We start from the raw sequence: 17,638 nt of genomic DNA on the forward strand, positions 1-17,638 counted from the left end.
GCCCAGTACCACACCCATGTTTTATTATGTTTCATTAATACTGTATAAATGTCTTTTATTACTCATGATAAATAAAAACCAAATACTTGCTGATGTGAACTTAAATAGGTAAAAGTGGGGGGGAAAGTCATGAAACTTCGATCTTAGTTTTTCTGCCGTTGCTGTTTGAGCTTTTGTCTGTTTATTTTATTTTTTTTTTTATTGAGATGGGGTCTCATTATGTTGATCAGGCTGACCTCAAGCCCCTGGAGGCACACGACCCTGCTGTATTTTTATTTCTTAATATAATGTATCTATAATTCAACATTTAAAAGAATGTGGCAGTACATGCCAAACCAGATCGCTGGGTTTTTTCACTATTTTCCCGGCCGGCCAATTCTGATGAGAGGACACACCCAAGGGAGAGTTGCCAAAGTCCTGCAGCCCTGCAGCTTGCCAAGTTCCAGCAGCGCCTGAGGACGCGCTTGCTCCGCGCAGCCGGCTCGGAACTGCCGCGGGTAGACCTTTCAATAAAGTAGGAGTTACTTTCAAAGGATTTTCTCTCAGCCTCTCGATTGCGACGGGGAATGTCTAACTTCTCCAGAATAAAACTGCTTGGCCTTGCGCTAAAAGAATAGAAGTCCTGGGCTCCGCCTGCTGGGGACGAGGGGCCGAGCGCAGGGAACCAAGATTTTCACGCACAGCGGGGCGTACCGGACCGCAGTCCCCGCCGTCCCAGTTGTGCGCCGCCGCTCTCCCGCCCGTGTGGCGCATGCGTCCCAAGACTCTCCGGGAGGATTCCCCACCCCCACCTCCCACTCCGGCCACCTGCCCGGCCCCCGCGCCTGTGACGTCACCAGCTGCGGGCCCGCCCTCCCCGCGAGCCGGGTAGGAGGAGCAGCCCGACCCCGGCAGGGGGCGGGGCTTAAGGGGGCGGGGCGAGCCTGGCAGCCCGGCCAGCTGGGAGCCCAGCTCATTCCCGGCCGGCTCCCCAGGCCGTCGGAGCTGGCCTGCGCGCGAGGTTCTCTTACTGGGAAGGACCGGCGAGCGTCCGCGGGTTCTCGGCGCCGGGAAAAGTCCGGAGCTAACCACGGGCCCCTCGGCCCCTGCAAGGGCGCCAAGCCTCAGCGAGACTGACCTGTGAGGGCAGCGCCGGGGCGGAGAGGGCAAGAGAGTCGCGCAGCCCACCCTGAGGGCGGATTATCCGGGGCGCTGGGCCCGAAGGCTGCGCCATGCGGGACGAGGTCAAGGGCGCGCTCGGTGACGGCGGGGGCAGCGGCGGCGACTCGGACCTGGCCAACGCCGCGGCGCGAGGACAAGTGGAGAAGGTGCGGCAGCTCCTGGACGCCGGCGCGGATCCCAACGCAGTCAATCGCTTCGGGAGGCGCCCGATCCAGGTAGCTGGGCCCCGGGCCTCGCCGGCAGGGGGCGCGCGCGCGCCTCCGCGATCGCGGCGGGCGTCCAGACCTCCACCGTCCCGTGGGCAGCAGTCTGTCCCGCTGCAAGCGCAACTAGGGCTTGAGGCAGCTTTTACCCAGCAGAAGTCCCCCGGGAAGGAATGGGAACGGGAAAGAGAAAAAGAAAATTGCTTCTGCTTGTTGCAGGTCTCTAGGATCGAACTCAAGGCAGGAGGCGTAGTAGGCAAGTGCTTTATCACTCACCTAGTTCCCAAGCCCCAGCTTGCTTCTTAATTGCGGAAAAATAAATCAGTATTTGTTCTGCCTTCTTATCAAAGATTCAAGGAAGAGATTCAATGGGGAGGAAAGGGGGAAAGGTAAAGTCAGGGAAAGAGACTTTTGTCCGTCTAGTTTCCACGATAAACATAAATAAATTACAAGTTGCACGATCTAGATTGGATGTAAGGAATTCTACAAAATCGTATTATATTAAAAAAACTCACCGTGAACTTAATTTTAAACAGTTGTATGAAATGTTTTAATTTTTCCTCATAAAGGCTAGTTCAATTCAAAGAATTAAACAGGATTTCCCAATTACAATATTTAATTTATTTTATGTTAGAAGTGTCTCTTAAGTGAAGAGGAGAAAAAATGTGCTTATATAGTTTTAATAGTTTATCACACTCTGGATTTGAAATACAGTAACATTCCTACAGCAACTCTGAGGTCAGTTTTGAATGGCAAAGGATTTTCGTAAACGATTATTCTCTCCATTATTAATATACATATTCAGATTTTCAACTAATAATTCTGCTTTAATGTTTTTAATCCCTTTGAAATGTGAGAAAATGATTTTGCACATTACTTTAAACTATCATGGTCAAATCTGGTAGTCAGCCATCACCAATATCCAGAACTAAGTAGTTATTAAGGGTTTTGTTAATAAGGTTCATTTTAAGAAAAGTAACCATTCCTTGTAAGCCCTTAGAAAACTGGTACAACAAATAAGGGATATTTTAAACCAACAAAAATACTGTAAAATGGTCTTAAAGATTTAAAATGTTATTAATTAGAAAAACAAGTTTTCTTATTTACAACTTTAGTTCACAGTATTCTGAGATACTAAGCACCACTTTTTCTCTTTTCCTCTATGTGTAAGGTAGGCTTTGCATTACTACTAGAAATGGTAATACAGAGTTCTCATAGCCTTTAAGGGAGTAAACTTTAAGAGAGTAACTTTTTATGTTAAAAACACTAGATGTTTATTGCCTTTCAACCACATCATACATTTGAAAGCATGTAAACCTACAAAACAAATGACTGGGGCCTGGGGAGATAGCTCAGTAGAATAAGCGCAGGGTCCTGAGCTCAATCCCCATACCGCAAAAAAAAAAAAAAAAAAAGACTGATCTTGACATTTAGTTATCAAAAAGTAATTTTATTAGTAACATAAAAGCAAATGATTGCAGAAGTACATGTACACAAATGAATGCTATAAACTGTTTTATTAATAAAAATTATAAAACTTGCTATCTAACCTCCACGCTTTTATGAAGAAAAATATTTGCTAGTTAACATTGTGGTAATTATGAAGTCCTGTACAATGTAAATGTTGTGGCAGTTTTGTTATATTAAATAAATTGCATGAAAATTTTAGCCCACACCTATAATTTGAACTTAAAATCATTTTAATTTACTTTTCCCCCCTCTAATCCCCAACTTTGGATCAAATTATTAGACTACTATCTGTTTATGAGCACTGATACATTTAACAATGCAAAAGCAAGCCATCCACAGGATTGCTATGACAACTAAACAAAGTAAACCTTTTTTTAAAACTTAAGATGCTTGTTACTTTCTCCTTTGATGCACTAATCTAATATCATCAAAATGCCAGTTGACTACCTAATATTTTTACACCCACATTAATGGAGAAGTGAACAGGAAACGCAGCAAGCAGTGCAACTTCAGACTTTTAAGAACTATTTGAAGTCAGGTTAGGTGACGCAACGCAGACCTCCAGGAGGAAAAAGCAGGAGGATTGCCTGGAACTGTGGCCATCCCGAGACGTAGTGAGACTCTGTCTCAAAACAAAACAATACAAATGCCATTTAAACTTGACTCTGCCCATAACATTTTACAAAATGAATTCCCATGTTCCAAAGAAAACCAAGAATGTTTACCACAATGACAATTACTTTACTATTCTTTCTTGTTTCTGCATAAAGAATAAAATAGAATTTAATTTTAATAATAAAATAGAATTTTAAGAGTATAAATGGAAGAGGGGAAGTCACATCTCCCCTCAAGTGAAGAGAAACAGTTACCGCCAGGCTTGTACGCGCTGCGCTCCGCTCCGCTCTGTCGGGAAATCTCTCAGTACAAATGCGCTTCTTTGAAAAGGCTCTGCCCGGCGGCTCATTTCCCTCCGGGGTGCCCAGCCTTGCACAGCCTCACGGCCTCTGCTTCCTCCCCCAGGTCATGATGATGGGCAGTGCCCCTATGGCGGAGCTTCTGCTGCTCCACGGCGCGGAGCCCAACTGCGCAGACCCTGCCACGCTCACCCGACCCATACACGATGCTGCACGGGAGGGTTTTATGGACACGCTGGTGGCCTTGCACCGGGCTGGGGCGCAGCTGGACGTGCGTGACGCATGGGGCCGCTTGCCCGTGGACCTGGCTGAGGAGCAAGGCCACCGCGACGTCGCGAGGTATCTGCGCGCAGCTTCTGGGGACTGATGACGCTCCCTGCGGTGCCCACGTGACTTTTTTCTCCCTGGTACCCCACCCCAGCCTGGTTCATGTCACCTGCAAATGTGGAGGGGCGCAGTGCCTGAAAGCCTTCCCATCTCATCGGGACGCCTGAGAGCGAGAAAGGACCAACAGAGAATAAATTCACACACTTTTTGATGAATCTGTAGCCTGCCCTCAACACTCACCATAAAGCCAAACGCTGAGATACAGGGCCACATCTATTGCCAACAGGTTTTGGACCTGTGTGAAGGTCCCGATGCTTATTACTATTCAGGAATTTCTGGGGCAAAGTGCACTCGAAGTGCTCGGATCACCCTGGCTAGAGCTGGAGGCCGTGGGGATCAGCATTTCGTGGCAGTAATCACGGTATTTGCCCCGCTGAGTGATCTTCGAGGAGCTCCCTGTAAACCCAGGAAGTGGACTGTAATTTTTGGAAATTGGACGCAAACCTAAGGACTGATGAGCAGCTGGGAGGGTTTAGATGGGCTTTGACAGGGACTCGAGGATTTCTCCTGAAAGTCACACTAAATAGTCCTGTCTGGAAGCAGGGAGACACATCCTGCTCCACCAGGTAACAAAGCTGGACAGCGACTGATGGGAGTGGCATCACTAAAATTCCTCATCAGGGGGCCCAGCCCTAGCTCAGTTCTTTAAGTGGCTGCTTCCACAATAAAATTCCTCATCACTCCATGACCAGCTCACCAACAAGCGCTTTTACTCTTATTCCATTAAGGAAAGGTGCACAGCTTTCTGGTTATAATCAAAATCAAATAATGCAAAGAATAAAGTGGTATGTCCCAATAATCAGAGCAATTGTAGCAGTTAACTTTAGCAATGTGCTTTGTCTACTTAAGATAGGATACAGAAATGCCCCACCTCCGTGAATTGCCACTTGAAATGACTTCATGATTCTTTGTACTTTTGTGTTGTTTTAGTAACAAAATGGGAACACTGTGACAAGGGGAAGACTAACAAAATAATTTGAGGCCCTCAGCAAAGAGGGAGGCAAAATTACAGTTTCTTAAGGAAGCTATGGCCCTTTGGAAGCCCTTAGCGCTAATGCCTAGATGGCTTTTTTCCAGAACGGTATTTATCTTTGTTGGATTTATCCGATTATTTCATTGATAGAGTATCTCTACAAAATACTGCAAGTATCTTTTAAAGAATAGATGCCTTTGCCCAGTAAATCATCTTGGGATAGTTCCTAAGAGGTCACTGCAACCATACATGGAGCACAAAACTGATGAACATGATGGAATGTCTTTATCTGCTGACTGAACTAATGGTGCACTGCTTCTGGGTTTAATGTCCAGGGTGGCTTAACCCATTATAGCACTGGAACAACTCATACTTCACTATTTCAACAGAGAAAAAAATTGTGCAGCTTGCACTCCCAGATATGGCTTAAAAATGTACTTCCAGGGGGCCAGGGATATGGCTCAGTGGAATAAGCACTTCCCTGGCAAGCGCAAGGGCCTGAGTTCAATTCCCAGTTCTGCCAAAAAAAAAAAAAAAATGTACTTCCATCAACTTATCACTTGAGACATGCTGAAAGTTCAAAAGGATTCACTCCTTTCATCCTTCATAATGAATTCCAACTACTTGTAAAACACTGTACAAATTTATCATAGAAAATAAATGTGAAATCTATACTTCACTATCCTTTTAAGCATTCCCATTTCCTATTTAAAAGACAAAAGATGGAACAGAAAAAAAAATCAGAGGAAGGATCCATAAGAAGGATGCCTTTGAGTTAATTTTACAAGTCTTCTCAGTCAACACCATATTCTTCAAATTAATGTATTACAATAGTGAGGAAAGTTATTTGAAAACCTGACCGTAACTTATTGGGAAGAAATACATGTTTATTGGCACATAATTTGTACTATGCACACTTAAAAATACTTTAACACTTAAATCTGAGAAACAAGATGGAGTTTTGGTTTATTTTGTTTTTTGTTTGTGGAGAGGATGGTGATTAAAACCAGGGCCTCGGGCATGCTAGGCAAGCCCTCTGCCACTGAACTACATTTTCAGACTGCAATGAACTATATCTCCAGACCAAAAGAAGTAGTGTTTTCATGAATGACAGGCTAAAGGTCAGGAGACACTAATTCTATGATGTGCAAAACAAGTCCATCTGACTTCAAAGCTTTTTTTAAATTTATAAATAGTGGGAATTGACTTGGCTCCTGAAACTAGAGGTCATGGCAAGTCTATCCAGGGACCCAGGACACATCTAGTAAGAGCTTGCTACACCAAAACACAGCAAAAGCATCATGAGAGGGTGGCTGTCAAGCTCCAAGCCTCAACCACTTTAAGACTCTAACTTGGCTCATGAAGCCCTCAAGATCTAAACACTTCCATTAGGCCCCACCTCCCAAAACTCCTGCATTTGGGCACTAAGTTTCTAATGGGTGCTTTGAGGGTGTACACATTTAAACCACAGTGACAATCCTTTTTATGTACCAGTTTATCATCCATCCATACTAATCTTGAAGTCTCCTAAACAGGCTGTCTTCTCTCCCTTTCTGTCGTTGCAAAGTTTTCTTTCCATCTCCCACATTACCAGTCTAGTCATCTTAGTATGTGCCCTGCTAGGTTCTCCTTACGGAACAAGTTAACTGCTGAATGGGGACTACGTAACTGACCTAAAAAACCCCTATTTCATCCTGAGACTGAACTGCGCACCCCTCTTCTATGATGCCCCATATGTTGCTCTAGCACCACATTTTTTCTGGTTCTTTCCTGGGATACAGTAAACTCACCTAAGGCATGAGGTGGCGCTTACTTGGTTATTCTCCCAACCCCAAGCCATGGATCCTGGGATGGGCTCCATCCCCACTACATTCCCAGGCTTTTATTTGAGATAGGGTCTGGCCAACTGGCTAAGTTGCCCAGGCTGAGCTGGAACTTGTGATCCTCCTGCCTCAGACTCCCAAGCTGCCAGGATTTCAGGCCCGTGTTACCATCACCCAGCTTGCATTCCCTTTGCAGCCCCTGTATATCAGTACCTAGGCCACAGCAGACTCAGGGGAAACCAAGACAATGGTACACACATTTTCAAATATATTAAAATACTGATATAAATATCAATGTTTACTTATAGAAAATCAAGCCTAAAGAAAGAATAATACATTATGGCTTTCTATTCAAACATTAATCTGTCCATTTGAGATACAGTTTTTAATACATCAAAAGTATTTTTTGAAAATAAACATTACTTTAGTAATCTAAAAATAGATTATTTGCTGAAAGAGTGATATAAACTTTTATTTTGATTAATGTTTGACAGAATGGAATGCAGGATGAAGTATTTTATTTACACCAATCTAAAACATTTGTCACATTTTCATAGTTTTCTTAAAAGTTGGTTTTACAAGTATGTTGTATTTACAGAACATTAGCAGTCAAAATTAGGTCATAATTCAGAAAGTGAACTGTGTGTTTTCTGAAACTATAGCCCTAAATATCTACAGAATTCTTTCCACCATGTGGGGTTTTCAAATATATTAACATTGTGTTGGGAAAAGGGCTTGCATATCATTATCAGTAACTGCTAAGTTTGCAATTAGTACAAACAATTAATTTTTGGAAAAACTATAGATGGACTCTAAGAGAACCATTCATCAGTCAAGGATGAATAGCTAGGTCAATTGACATCTGCAGGGAATAGTGCCTTGAACAAAATTTGAATTCAAAAGAACTTCTTTGTAAGCCTGTGAAGTGGTGTGAGGTTACAACAGGTAGAATACACATACATACTACAAGGATACAAGTATTCTATCTATTTCTTTTTTATGGTATACTGTCAATTTATGGTGCAGACTCACAGGATACAAATGATGTTATAATCTATGAATAAAAGCAGAAAAAGTAAAGAAAACTAGTTAACATATCCATCACCTCAAATAACATGATAAGTGAAATATCAATCACAGAAAGACACCTGCCACAGCTCTCACTTATATGTGAAATCTAAAATAACCAAATTCATAGAAACAGAATGGTAGTCACAGAGGCTGAGGGGAAAGGGAATGGAGACGATGTATGACACCACCAAATCTCAGGCGGACAGGAAGAATATGTTTCTCCTATTTTTTTCCTGTTGAACATTATGATAAATATAATACTATATGTTTCAAAATTAAGATAGAAATTGTCAAGCATTCTCACAACAAAGCTTATAGTCTTGTTTTGTTTCCACAGCACCAACCTACTTCCAAAATCATTTATATGCAAACAACTAATTTTTAAAGCAGAAATACACAATTATATTACTCCTTTCTTATTTCCTAGTATAATTTCCTGTAAGTCATAGTAAATGGAAAAAAAAGACTTTTTAAATCTTCTTAAAATAGCTTTTGAGAACAGCCCCCATGACATTTTTTTTAAAACTCAACATTTTTGGAACAAAGATGATGGAACCTTTATTTTCAAGTTAAACCACAACAAAAGAAAATAAAATTCTACTTTTTATATACTTAAACACTCAATCATTGTTGGCTAAAAGAAAATTATTTTTTAAATTTATAGTGTAAAGGCTAGCGATGTAGTTCAGTGGTAGAGCACACAGCTGGCCCTGGGCTGAATACCACACATAGCAAAACTTAGTTGATTGTATTCCACAATTATTAAGAATTACCCTGAAAAAAAAAAAAAAGACATCAATAACCTAAGTCTCCATTTATTTGTAAAATCCCTTACTTTGTCCTTTAATAAATTTGTAGAAGTTTAAATTTGCTACTTGCAAGAGACAGAGTCATGAAAAATAGTGTCCTCAATTACATGCACATGAGACACGTTACTCCATTCCTAGTTTGAAGACACGGTGGTATCTTTGCTAATGGTGACTTGACATTGAGGGGAAATTAACCAAGGAAATGTGACTGTGGATTTCACAGTATTGTATTACACAGGGTGAGGTTGTTGTTTTGCTTCATTTTATTAGGGTCTCTTTTTTACATAAGGCAAAATCAAAAAAATATTGGACCTCAATTACCATCTGAAATAGTACAACAACTTATTAATACTATATACAAGATAATTCACTATCTGGGAGGGTGGGATTGAGCCAGGGTGTCATTATGTATTCCAGGCCTTGAACTCAACGTGATTCTCCTGCCACAGCTTCCTGAGTGCTGGGATTAGAGGCATACACCACCAAGCCTGGCTAATTCAGTTTAAAGCTGCTTGGCAGGAAGGTTTAGTTGATGTACTTTATTAGAAGCAACAGGAGATATAACCTATTAAAATAGTTATAGACTTCACCTTGAAGGATATATATAAACAATGGTAGTTACTGTAGTTATGAGTCCTGCTTATACCTCCATTGTGGAATTGTAGAAAATTAATGTGTTGATTTCTATATGTAGATCTAAAATATTACCAAGGATTTTTTTTAACAAATCCTATTACCTGACAGACATGTATTATAAGAAGATCTGGAATTTTTTTTTTTTTTTCAGAACTGGGGATCGAACTCAGGCCCTTGGGCTTACCAGGGAAGCGCTTATTCCACTGAGCCATCTCCCCGGCCCCCTTGGAAATTAAATTTAAAAATTCAACAATTCATCCATTTAACTTCATTTTTATCTTTCCTTTTTCAACAAGATGGCTGGAAGGGGAGGGGAGAGTGACTTGCTATGAATGAACAATCTATTTTAAATGTTCCATGCTGTAGTAGTTAAAGTTAGTATTTCAGGGATGACAATGTAATTAGGTGGTATAGCAAGGCCCTGGATTCCATCCCCAGCACTAAAAATAATTATTTTAGCAGTTTCAGAACCAAAAGAAAAAAGAAACAATCACAGAGAGTCTCTGACTCGTGAAACCCCAAACATCTGAGGACTGTGTATTTAAACATGCTCCTATGATAGTTTATTTCTATATCACAACGAACACAATACAGTGTCCAGGGAAAAGGCAACTGACCTTCAGCAAACATATACAATAAATTATATACAATTATAAAATGCTAGCCAGACATGGTGGTACATGCCTATAATCACAACACTCAGGCGGCTGAGGCAGGAGGATCACTGTGAGTTTGAAGCCAGCCTGGGCTACAAAATGAGTTCAAGGCCAGGCTGAAATACATAGTGAGACCCTGTCTCAAAAAGAAAAGAAAGGGGCTGGGGAGATGGCTTAGTAGAATAACGGTTTGCCTGGCAAGCTCAAGGGCCTGAGTTCAATCCCCGGTTCCGGGGAAAAAAAAAGAAAAAGAAAAGAAAAAATGGCTGACTACCTCACAGCTGGGTATTCACATTATGCTAGACTTTACCATGGATCCCTTCCCACTCAGAATCTGTAGTACTAGTGTTCCTATATATAGTCCATCTTGGTAATAAAAATGTCTTCCATAAGAAAGAGTTCAAGCCAAACTTTTCAGGCCAATTATAGTAATTAAACTATATTTCACTTCCCTTTTATATTTGGATTTATTGTCAAGTGCATTATCTTCTGTTTATCCTCTCATTAACATAATACTATTATTATGGGATTAGAGCTACTTCCTCTGAACTCTGTCTTCTGTGAACGCTGGATCTCCCTTCTAAATAAGTTGTTTGAGTTTTAAGAACTCTGGTTGTCCCCTCTACCACCTATGTGTTTACCTTGTTGGTTGACAACTGGGTCTTCCTGAGACACTTTCTTCTATACTAGGACCAGGAATAAGAGTAAACCATGGGGCTGGTGAGATGGCTCAGTGGTCTAAAGCACCTACTTAGAACAAGCTCAGCAAAGCACAGGGACCTCGGTTCAATCCCCCAGCACCACATGCCAGCCAGACCCGCCCCCTGGTGGGCTGAGCTGGCCCCACACACACACACACACACACACACATAAATAAATAAAAGAGTAAACCTAGTGTTCAGGTAATCTTTCAGTATAGCCCCAAAACAAATATATAAGGATTATCAAGATTCTTTCTTGATAGAAATAAGATAATTAGATTTATTTAATCTGCAAATTTCACTGTATTTTATTGCATATTTTGATATGTTATAGGAAATAACAAACATAAGTAAGCAATTTGTTCTGTTCATAAACCCATAAACATGCCAGCCAGTTCTTGTCAACACTGGAGTATTTATTTTATCTTTTTTTTTTTTTTTTTTTTTTTTTGGTGGAACCGGGGATTGAACTCAGGTCCTTGCACTTGTCAGGGAAGCGCTTACTCCACTGAGCCATCTCCCCGGCCCCTATTTATTTTTTTAAGAGTGACTGTTGAAAGCAACTAAATGAACGGTTTCCTTGTTGCATCTGTGTCATGAGGGCCTATGCTTTGGTCCTCTTCTGGGGCACAGAAGTGCCCCTCACCATGCACCATGCCTCTGAGATTACAGGTATGTGCTACCATGTCTGGCCAGAGTTTTGTAATTGTATATAATTCCAACTCATAATCTTACCTAAAAACCATTTAATTGTCTTCCATTGTGCTCTAAATCTCCAGACTGATTTGCTGTTTGAAGTTATTTCAATAAGCCTATTGTAGGATTTCACAATGGCTTCTGGTCTGTTTAAATCTTCCCATTGATAGAAACTTTCTAGAGAAGCATTAAATGACATTTTATTTTACACTTATCCCCAAGAATTTATTGTACCAAAAAAAAAAAAAAAAAAAACAGTGCTGAGTCCACTGTCATTTGAGGGCAACAACTTCAAGAGTACATTCATCTGTGGGAATTGGCTCTCAACACTCACTATGTGATTTGTGACCAGCTCCTCATCTACAGAATTAGAATCTAGATTTGAGCCCACAAATTGTTGCACTTGTTACTTTAATAATTCTTATTCAAAGGCCGGACTGATAGCTCAGCAGACTAAAGCGCCTGCATAGACAGAGTGCATTGGCAGGGTTTCCATCCCTAGCATGCCTCGCTGGCCCCACCCCTAGAGTGCACTGAGATGGTGACTAAGGCTGGGCATGGTGGTGCACACCTGTAATTCCAGCGCTTGGGAGGATGAAAACAGGAGGATCACTATGAGTCCAATCTACGTAGTGAGACCCTGTAGACCCTGTATCCCTTGTACTAATATATTTTTAAAAAATCTTATTTACAGTAAACTCTCAAGTAGTATAGAAAGCAAAAAAATATAATAGGCAAAAATTTCCTGAAACTTCCCTACCTCCATCCTTACTACCCAAGGGTAAACACCATTTAAAAAAATTTAACTGTGCTTCCAAAAATGTAGGTATATATAATTGTAAGTCTTCCTCCCCAGCACACATAACTGGAAAACACAAGTGGGGTCATGCTCTGTTCTATCACTTGTTTTCTCTGATTCAAAATAGATCTTTGGGGGCCGGGGAGATGGCTCAGTGGAATAAGTGCTTCCCTGGCAAGCACAAGGGTCTGAATTCAATCCCCAGTTCCGCAAAAAAAAAAAAAAAAAAAAAAAAGGTCTTTGAGCATTTGCACTGTCAGCATGTATAAATCCACTTCATTTTTTCACAACTGCATGGCTTCATATTGTAAAAATGACTTTTAACTTTAAAAAAAACATTGCAAAATGTTAAATATTTCCTTTTCACTTTCTTGCATTGTTTGATATATATATATACCATTATAAACAATCTATTTTTTTTTAAATACTGGCCATTGAACCCAGGGCCTTTGCACTGAGCTACATCTCCACCCCTTTTTATTTTTAATGTTGAGATAGAGTTTGGCTAAGTCACTAACTTGCCTCCTGCCTCAGCCTCTCAGAATGCTAGGATTACAAGCATGTGCCACACACTCAACATATTTTTGTACATAATTAAATGAACTATTGTAGCAATCAAAGTAAAATTGTTGCAGCTAATGAGACAGCTATACATACATTTGAATGTTTTTAATCTTTGCATACTTACATGTACATTTATATATATAGCTCTCTATACTTAAGATATGCATATACACATGTATAATATGTATTTTTTCAAATATGAATTATGGGTAGAATTGCTGAGTCAGGATATATATATATATATATAGCTGTATATGCACATATTTGTAATATATTTATTTCCATACTCATATAAGTTCTACAAATACAGTATATGTATATATACATATATGGTATGTATCTTTGTGAACTTATACGACTTATAAAAGTGAAACACCTGAGTATAAGAGCACATACATGACATCTATCTACAATTCCGATATTAGAAAGTTACCTTTCAAAGCAATTACATGAAATTGTAAGTGTGTAGGAGTGACTATGTCCTGACAGCTTTGCCACTCTTTGTGCCATACTTACAGTATTATATAACAGCTTATGCTTGCTTTTTTTTTTTTGTGGAACTGGGGATTGAACTCAGGCCCTTGTGCTTACCAGAGAAGCACTTATTCCACTGAGCCATCTCTCCGGCCCCTCTTTCTTAATAAATACTTAATATCTTGTCATTTATTTTTTGACCATTTGTATTTAGTGTAAACTGCCTATTATATTCTTTGCCCATTTCTCTGCTGAGTTTTTTTACTAGCTTATGTATGTATTTGTACATTCTAGAAATCAATCTTTCATAGATACTTTTCTACTGGTTTATATATTTATGTATTCTTTTTTTGTTTGTTTTTTGTTTTTGTTTTTTTGGCTGAACCAAGGATTGAACTCAGGCCCTTGCACTTGCCAGGCAAGTGCTTATTCTACTGAGCTATCTCCCCAGCCATATTCTTGAAGTCAATTTTTTGTCACACCTTAAAATAATTTAAATCTTGTTTATAGTATCTTTTGGCTTTTGAGTTTGAAAATGTGCAACAGTATGAAAGTTTCCCATAGAATTTTTTTAACATTTATTTATTATTTATTATTTGTGTGTTTGGGGGGGGCAGCTCAGCCCACCAGGGGGTGGGGCTGGCTGGCATGTGGTGCTGGGGGATCGAACCGCGGTCCCTGTGCTTTGTCAAGCTTGTTCCAAGTAGGTGCTTTAGACCACTGAGCCATCTCGCCAGCCCTCCCATAGAATTTTGATCATCAAAATTTACCTAAGGGAAGGCCAGGCATATGGCTCAGTGGCATAAGCGCGTGCCTGACAAGTGCAAGGTCCGGAGTTTAACTCTGGTGCCAAAAAAAGAAAAAAGTTACCTAAGGGGCCAATGTAGCATTCTAGGACATTATGTGGCAGGAAGACAAGACAGGGATGTTCAGTAATGTTTCCCTTTCTACCTCTCCAATGGGATGAATTGGCTGATCTAAAACTGAACATCGTTCTCCCCTTTTTGGTTGTTGTTGTTTATTTCCCTTTATTAAGGACCCAGGAACCTGGTGGCCAGATTTTTAGGCCAATGGATGAGACCAAAGAAAAACTTCAATATTCCCAAATAATGGGCTCCCAGACTACTCACTCCCTATCAGTATTGACCTCTGCAACAACAGAAAGTACACAAGGCCCGTCCTCTGAAGCCCTGATTGGTGATTCCAACCCAGGTAGTACCTGCTGGCCATGCAGTACCCAAAAGCTGAGTCTTGCAGGGCCTCCGTCTTCTCACCTGCAAAACAAGGGAAACAATCCCAAATTCAAAGGGCGACCATCAGACAAAACAAGTAGTCAAGGTGATAGTGCCTGTACAGGGTACTTCTCAGTTCCTTAGTGATTGTTTAAAGAGTATACAGCTATAGGTCATTTGGAGGTCCAACAATCACAAATTGTTTTGCTAATGATCACCTTCTTCATTATATTTCGCTTAAACTAATATTAAAATTATAATTTCCCTATATACCACAACTGATAGACAGCAGGCGCCAGGCAGAAGGGAAAACAAAGATGGAATGTGAAAATTCAAATTTTAAAAATTACATTTTTGAGCAAAGCCTGCTCTATAAATCATCTTATCAATATGACATTCCTCTGAAGTGGGCAACTACCTTTATCCTCAGAACAAATTTTCATATAGGAAAAGTAGTTACAGTTTAAGACTACACAGATCCAATAAATAAATACAGATCCCTAAATTAAAATTTGGCTGGGAAATTAAGTTTCAGCATATATTACAAACCTGAGGGATAATGTGATGGGTTAATTTTATGTGTCAACTTGGCTAGGCTGAGGTGCCCAGTCTTTCTTGTAAAACACCAGTGGTAAAAGATGTGTGATAGTATCTTTTAAATGTAATTAGCATTTAACAGCAATTATGTTTCATAAAGTGAATAGGCCTCATCCAGTCAGTTGAAAGGGTTAAGAGAAAAAAGACCGAAGTCCCTCCAGGAAGCCTGAATCTGGCCGCCAGAACTCCTCTGACACCATTCTTCTCTCCAGACTGTGGGGCTGCCCTGCAAACTACCAACCTGCTGGCCCCGCCATCATCTCAAGACAATTTATTGAAGCATTTCATATTTTCTCCATATATACATGTGCTTATACATGTTAAGATATCTGTCTCTGTGTCTGCTATTCATATAGCTCCAGAGAGAGAGAGAGAGAGAGAGAGAGAGAGAGAGACAGAGAGAGACAGAGAGAGAGAGAGAGAGACAGAGACAGAGACAGAGACAGAGACAGAGAGAAGGAAAGAGAGGAGAGAGAGAGATCCTATTGTATCCTTGCAATCTCTGGTTACCATAAACAACTGTAAGAAATGAATCCGACCGACCTCCCTACCGTACTTTCCTGGTCCAGGACCTTTATACTCGGCACCGACATAGAGCAGCAGCTTTTCCTCCAGGATTCTTTCTCCAAACTACCCTTCCCTAAAGTGTCTCCCCCCCACCCCGTGGCACATAAAGCCAAATGCCCTCATTATGTTGTACTTTTGTAGGAGTCCGGATACCACAAGGCTCTTTAGGGAGAAAGGGGTGTCACAGGTGGAAGGCAGGACAGCAGGAGATAGTTCTCATGAAGCGGAGGTTCTACTGTAGATACACCACGAACAAGTAGACAAATATTTAAGGTCATTTCTGCAGGTTAAGTACTATAAGAAAAACAAGGCCCTGGGACGAACGTGCTTGCATGGGAAGCCTCAAGAAGAAGCCAGCCTTGGGGGTGGAGAGAGCCCCGCTCATCCCAGACAGAGGGGGTAGCAATGGCGAGCAGTGTTCAGTACATTCCCAGTGAATCCTACCCGACAGGTGCACTCGTAAAATCCAGACAGATATTTAGACAAAGTAGCAATTTTAAAATGATTGCTAAATCTCACTTGATTCAAATGATACCTTTTTTCTGTCCGGGGTTTGGACCCACCCGGGTAGCAACAAGGTCACGTGATACAGCGGGGGATGGTAAAGGAAAAGCTGCCTGCTGCTCAGCCTGGCCTTTCAGTTACAGTGTGACCTTCGGTGTCTGGCTTGGCCGATCCAGACTTCACATTCCTCCTCCGTGAAGGGGAGGTGGGCTGATGGCTGACACCTGAGGCCCTATCAGCTCCAGCCCCGAAGTGGAAGTGGTTCCACTTCTGCCGCCAGGCCACTAGGCCCGAGCACATGAACGGGAAGCCAGTGCGAGAAGGCCCAAATTTCTCGACTCCGAAAGCTGGGCCTAGTCCCACATCTTGTGCACGACCGCAGCTGGCCAGTGTCGGGGCTGACCCAGACGGACCGCAGGCCCGAGAGGTCTGCGCACCCTGTCAGCGCTGCGCACCAAGAGCGATAGCACAGCTGACTTCAGCTACCGAGCGGTCCCGAGCTGGGTCGCAGCGCTGCATCGAGCAGAGACCTCGGCTCCCTGTCACCACCGGCTCGGCGTCCTCGACTCACCCCCTCCTTTCTGCCGCTCCTTCCTTTCCTTCCCCCGCTTTTCCTGTTCCCAGTGGACCGCGGCGGGGGCGGAGAGAGGGAGTTTCTAGAAAGAAAGGATCAGTGATGTGGACGAAAGAAGGCCGAGGAGGCGGAGAGGAGCGGGACGCGGAGCGGGCGGCGGGAGGCGGAGACCGAGGCGGCGGGGAGCACAGAGCGGGGAGCGGGAAGCGGGGAGCGGGGTGCGGAGAGCGAGGAGCCGGGAGCGGGGAGCCGGGAGCGGGGAGCGGGGAGCGGACCGCCGAGCTCCGCGCGGCAGGGGGAGGCGGGGAGCAGCGGGGGAGGGGCAGGGGGGCGCAGGGAGGAGAAAGAGGAAGGAGCGCTCGGATGCGCGGCTGTTCTCGCAATTAAAACCGAAAATAAAAAAACTGCCCAGATGAAGCGGACTCGACTCTCCGCCCAGCGCAGCAGCTTCGGCCCCGGGAGCGGGCAGGGGACGCGGCGCCAGGCGCAGCCCGGCCCCCACCCGTGGCGGGGCAGCCTCCACCCACCTGGTCGGCGCCGGCCCGCGGTGCCCTGCCGCGTCCAGATGTCGTGTCGGTTGCGGACAGCGGTTTGTTCTCGTGCCGCCGGTTTCCCAAATCTAGAAGCGCAGCCGAACGGCATTTTCATTCAAAACTGACATTCCGCCTCTGATTGGCGGACACCGCGCGGAGATGGCCTCGCTCTTCTTCCTTTCTTTTTCTCTTGGCAATAATCTTCTCGGCAGACCGGGCGGACCCGGGCCAGGGGCTGCGAAGAGGACCGCCCGCGGCCGCGAGCGGGCGGCGAGGGCGCGGGCGGCGGGCGGA

At 42.8% G+C, this 17,638-nt stretch overlaps 1 protein-coding gene across 1 annotated transcript; it reads left to right on the forward strand.

The window, feature by feature from the left end:
- Window positions 1-1,123: 1,123 nt before the first annotated feature.
- Window positions 1,124-4,744, forward strand: LOC101563688 (cyclin-dependent kinase 4 inhibitor B). Its single transcript, XM_004638562.2, has 2 exons — window positions 1,124-1,376; window positions 3,855-4,744. The coding sequence occupies exons 1-2, from the start codon at window positions 1,212-1,214 to the stop codon at window positions 4,113-4,115; spliced, it is 426 nt and encodes a 141-aa protein (XP_004638619.1). The 5' UTR covers window positions 1,124-1,211; the 3' UTR covers window positions 4,116-4,744.
- The last annotated feature ends 12,894 nt before the right edge of the window (window positions 4,745-17,638 follow it).

The sequence above is a fragment of the Octodon degus genome, unplaced genomic scaffold (assembly GCF_000260255.1).
Source record: "Octodon degus isolate 3935 unplaced genomic scaffold, OctDeg1.0 scaffold00099, whole genome shotgun sequence".
NCBI lineage: Eukaryota > Metazoa > Chordata > Mammalia > Rodentia > Octodontidae > Octodon > Octodon degus.

Bases quoted from the DNA above. Each gene is read 5' to 3' on its own strand.
- LOC101563688 (XM_004638562.2), top strand. From the start codon at position 1,212: ATGCGGGACGAGGTCAAGGGCGCGCTCGGTGACGGCGGGGGCAGCGGC. The intron at 1,377-3,854 runs GTAGCTGGGCCC...TTCCTCCCCCAG, and splicing joins TCGGGAGGCGCCCGATCCAG to GTCATGATGATGGGCAGTGC.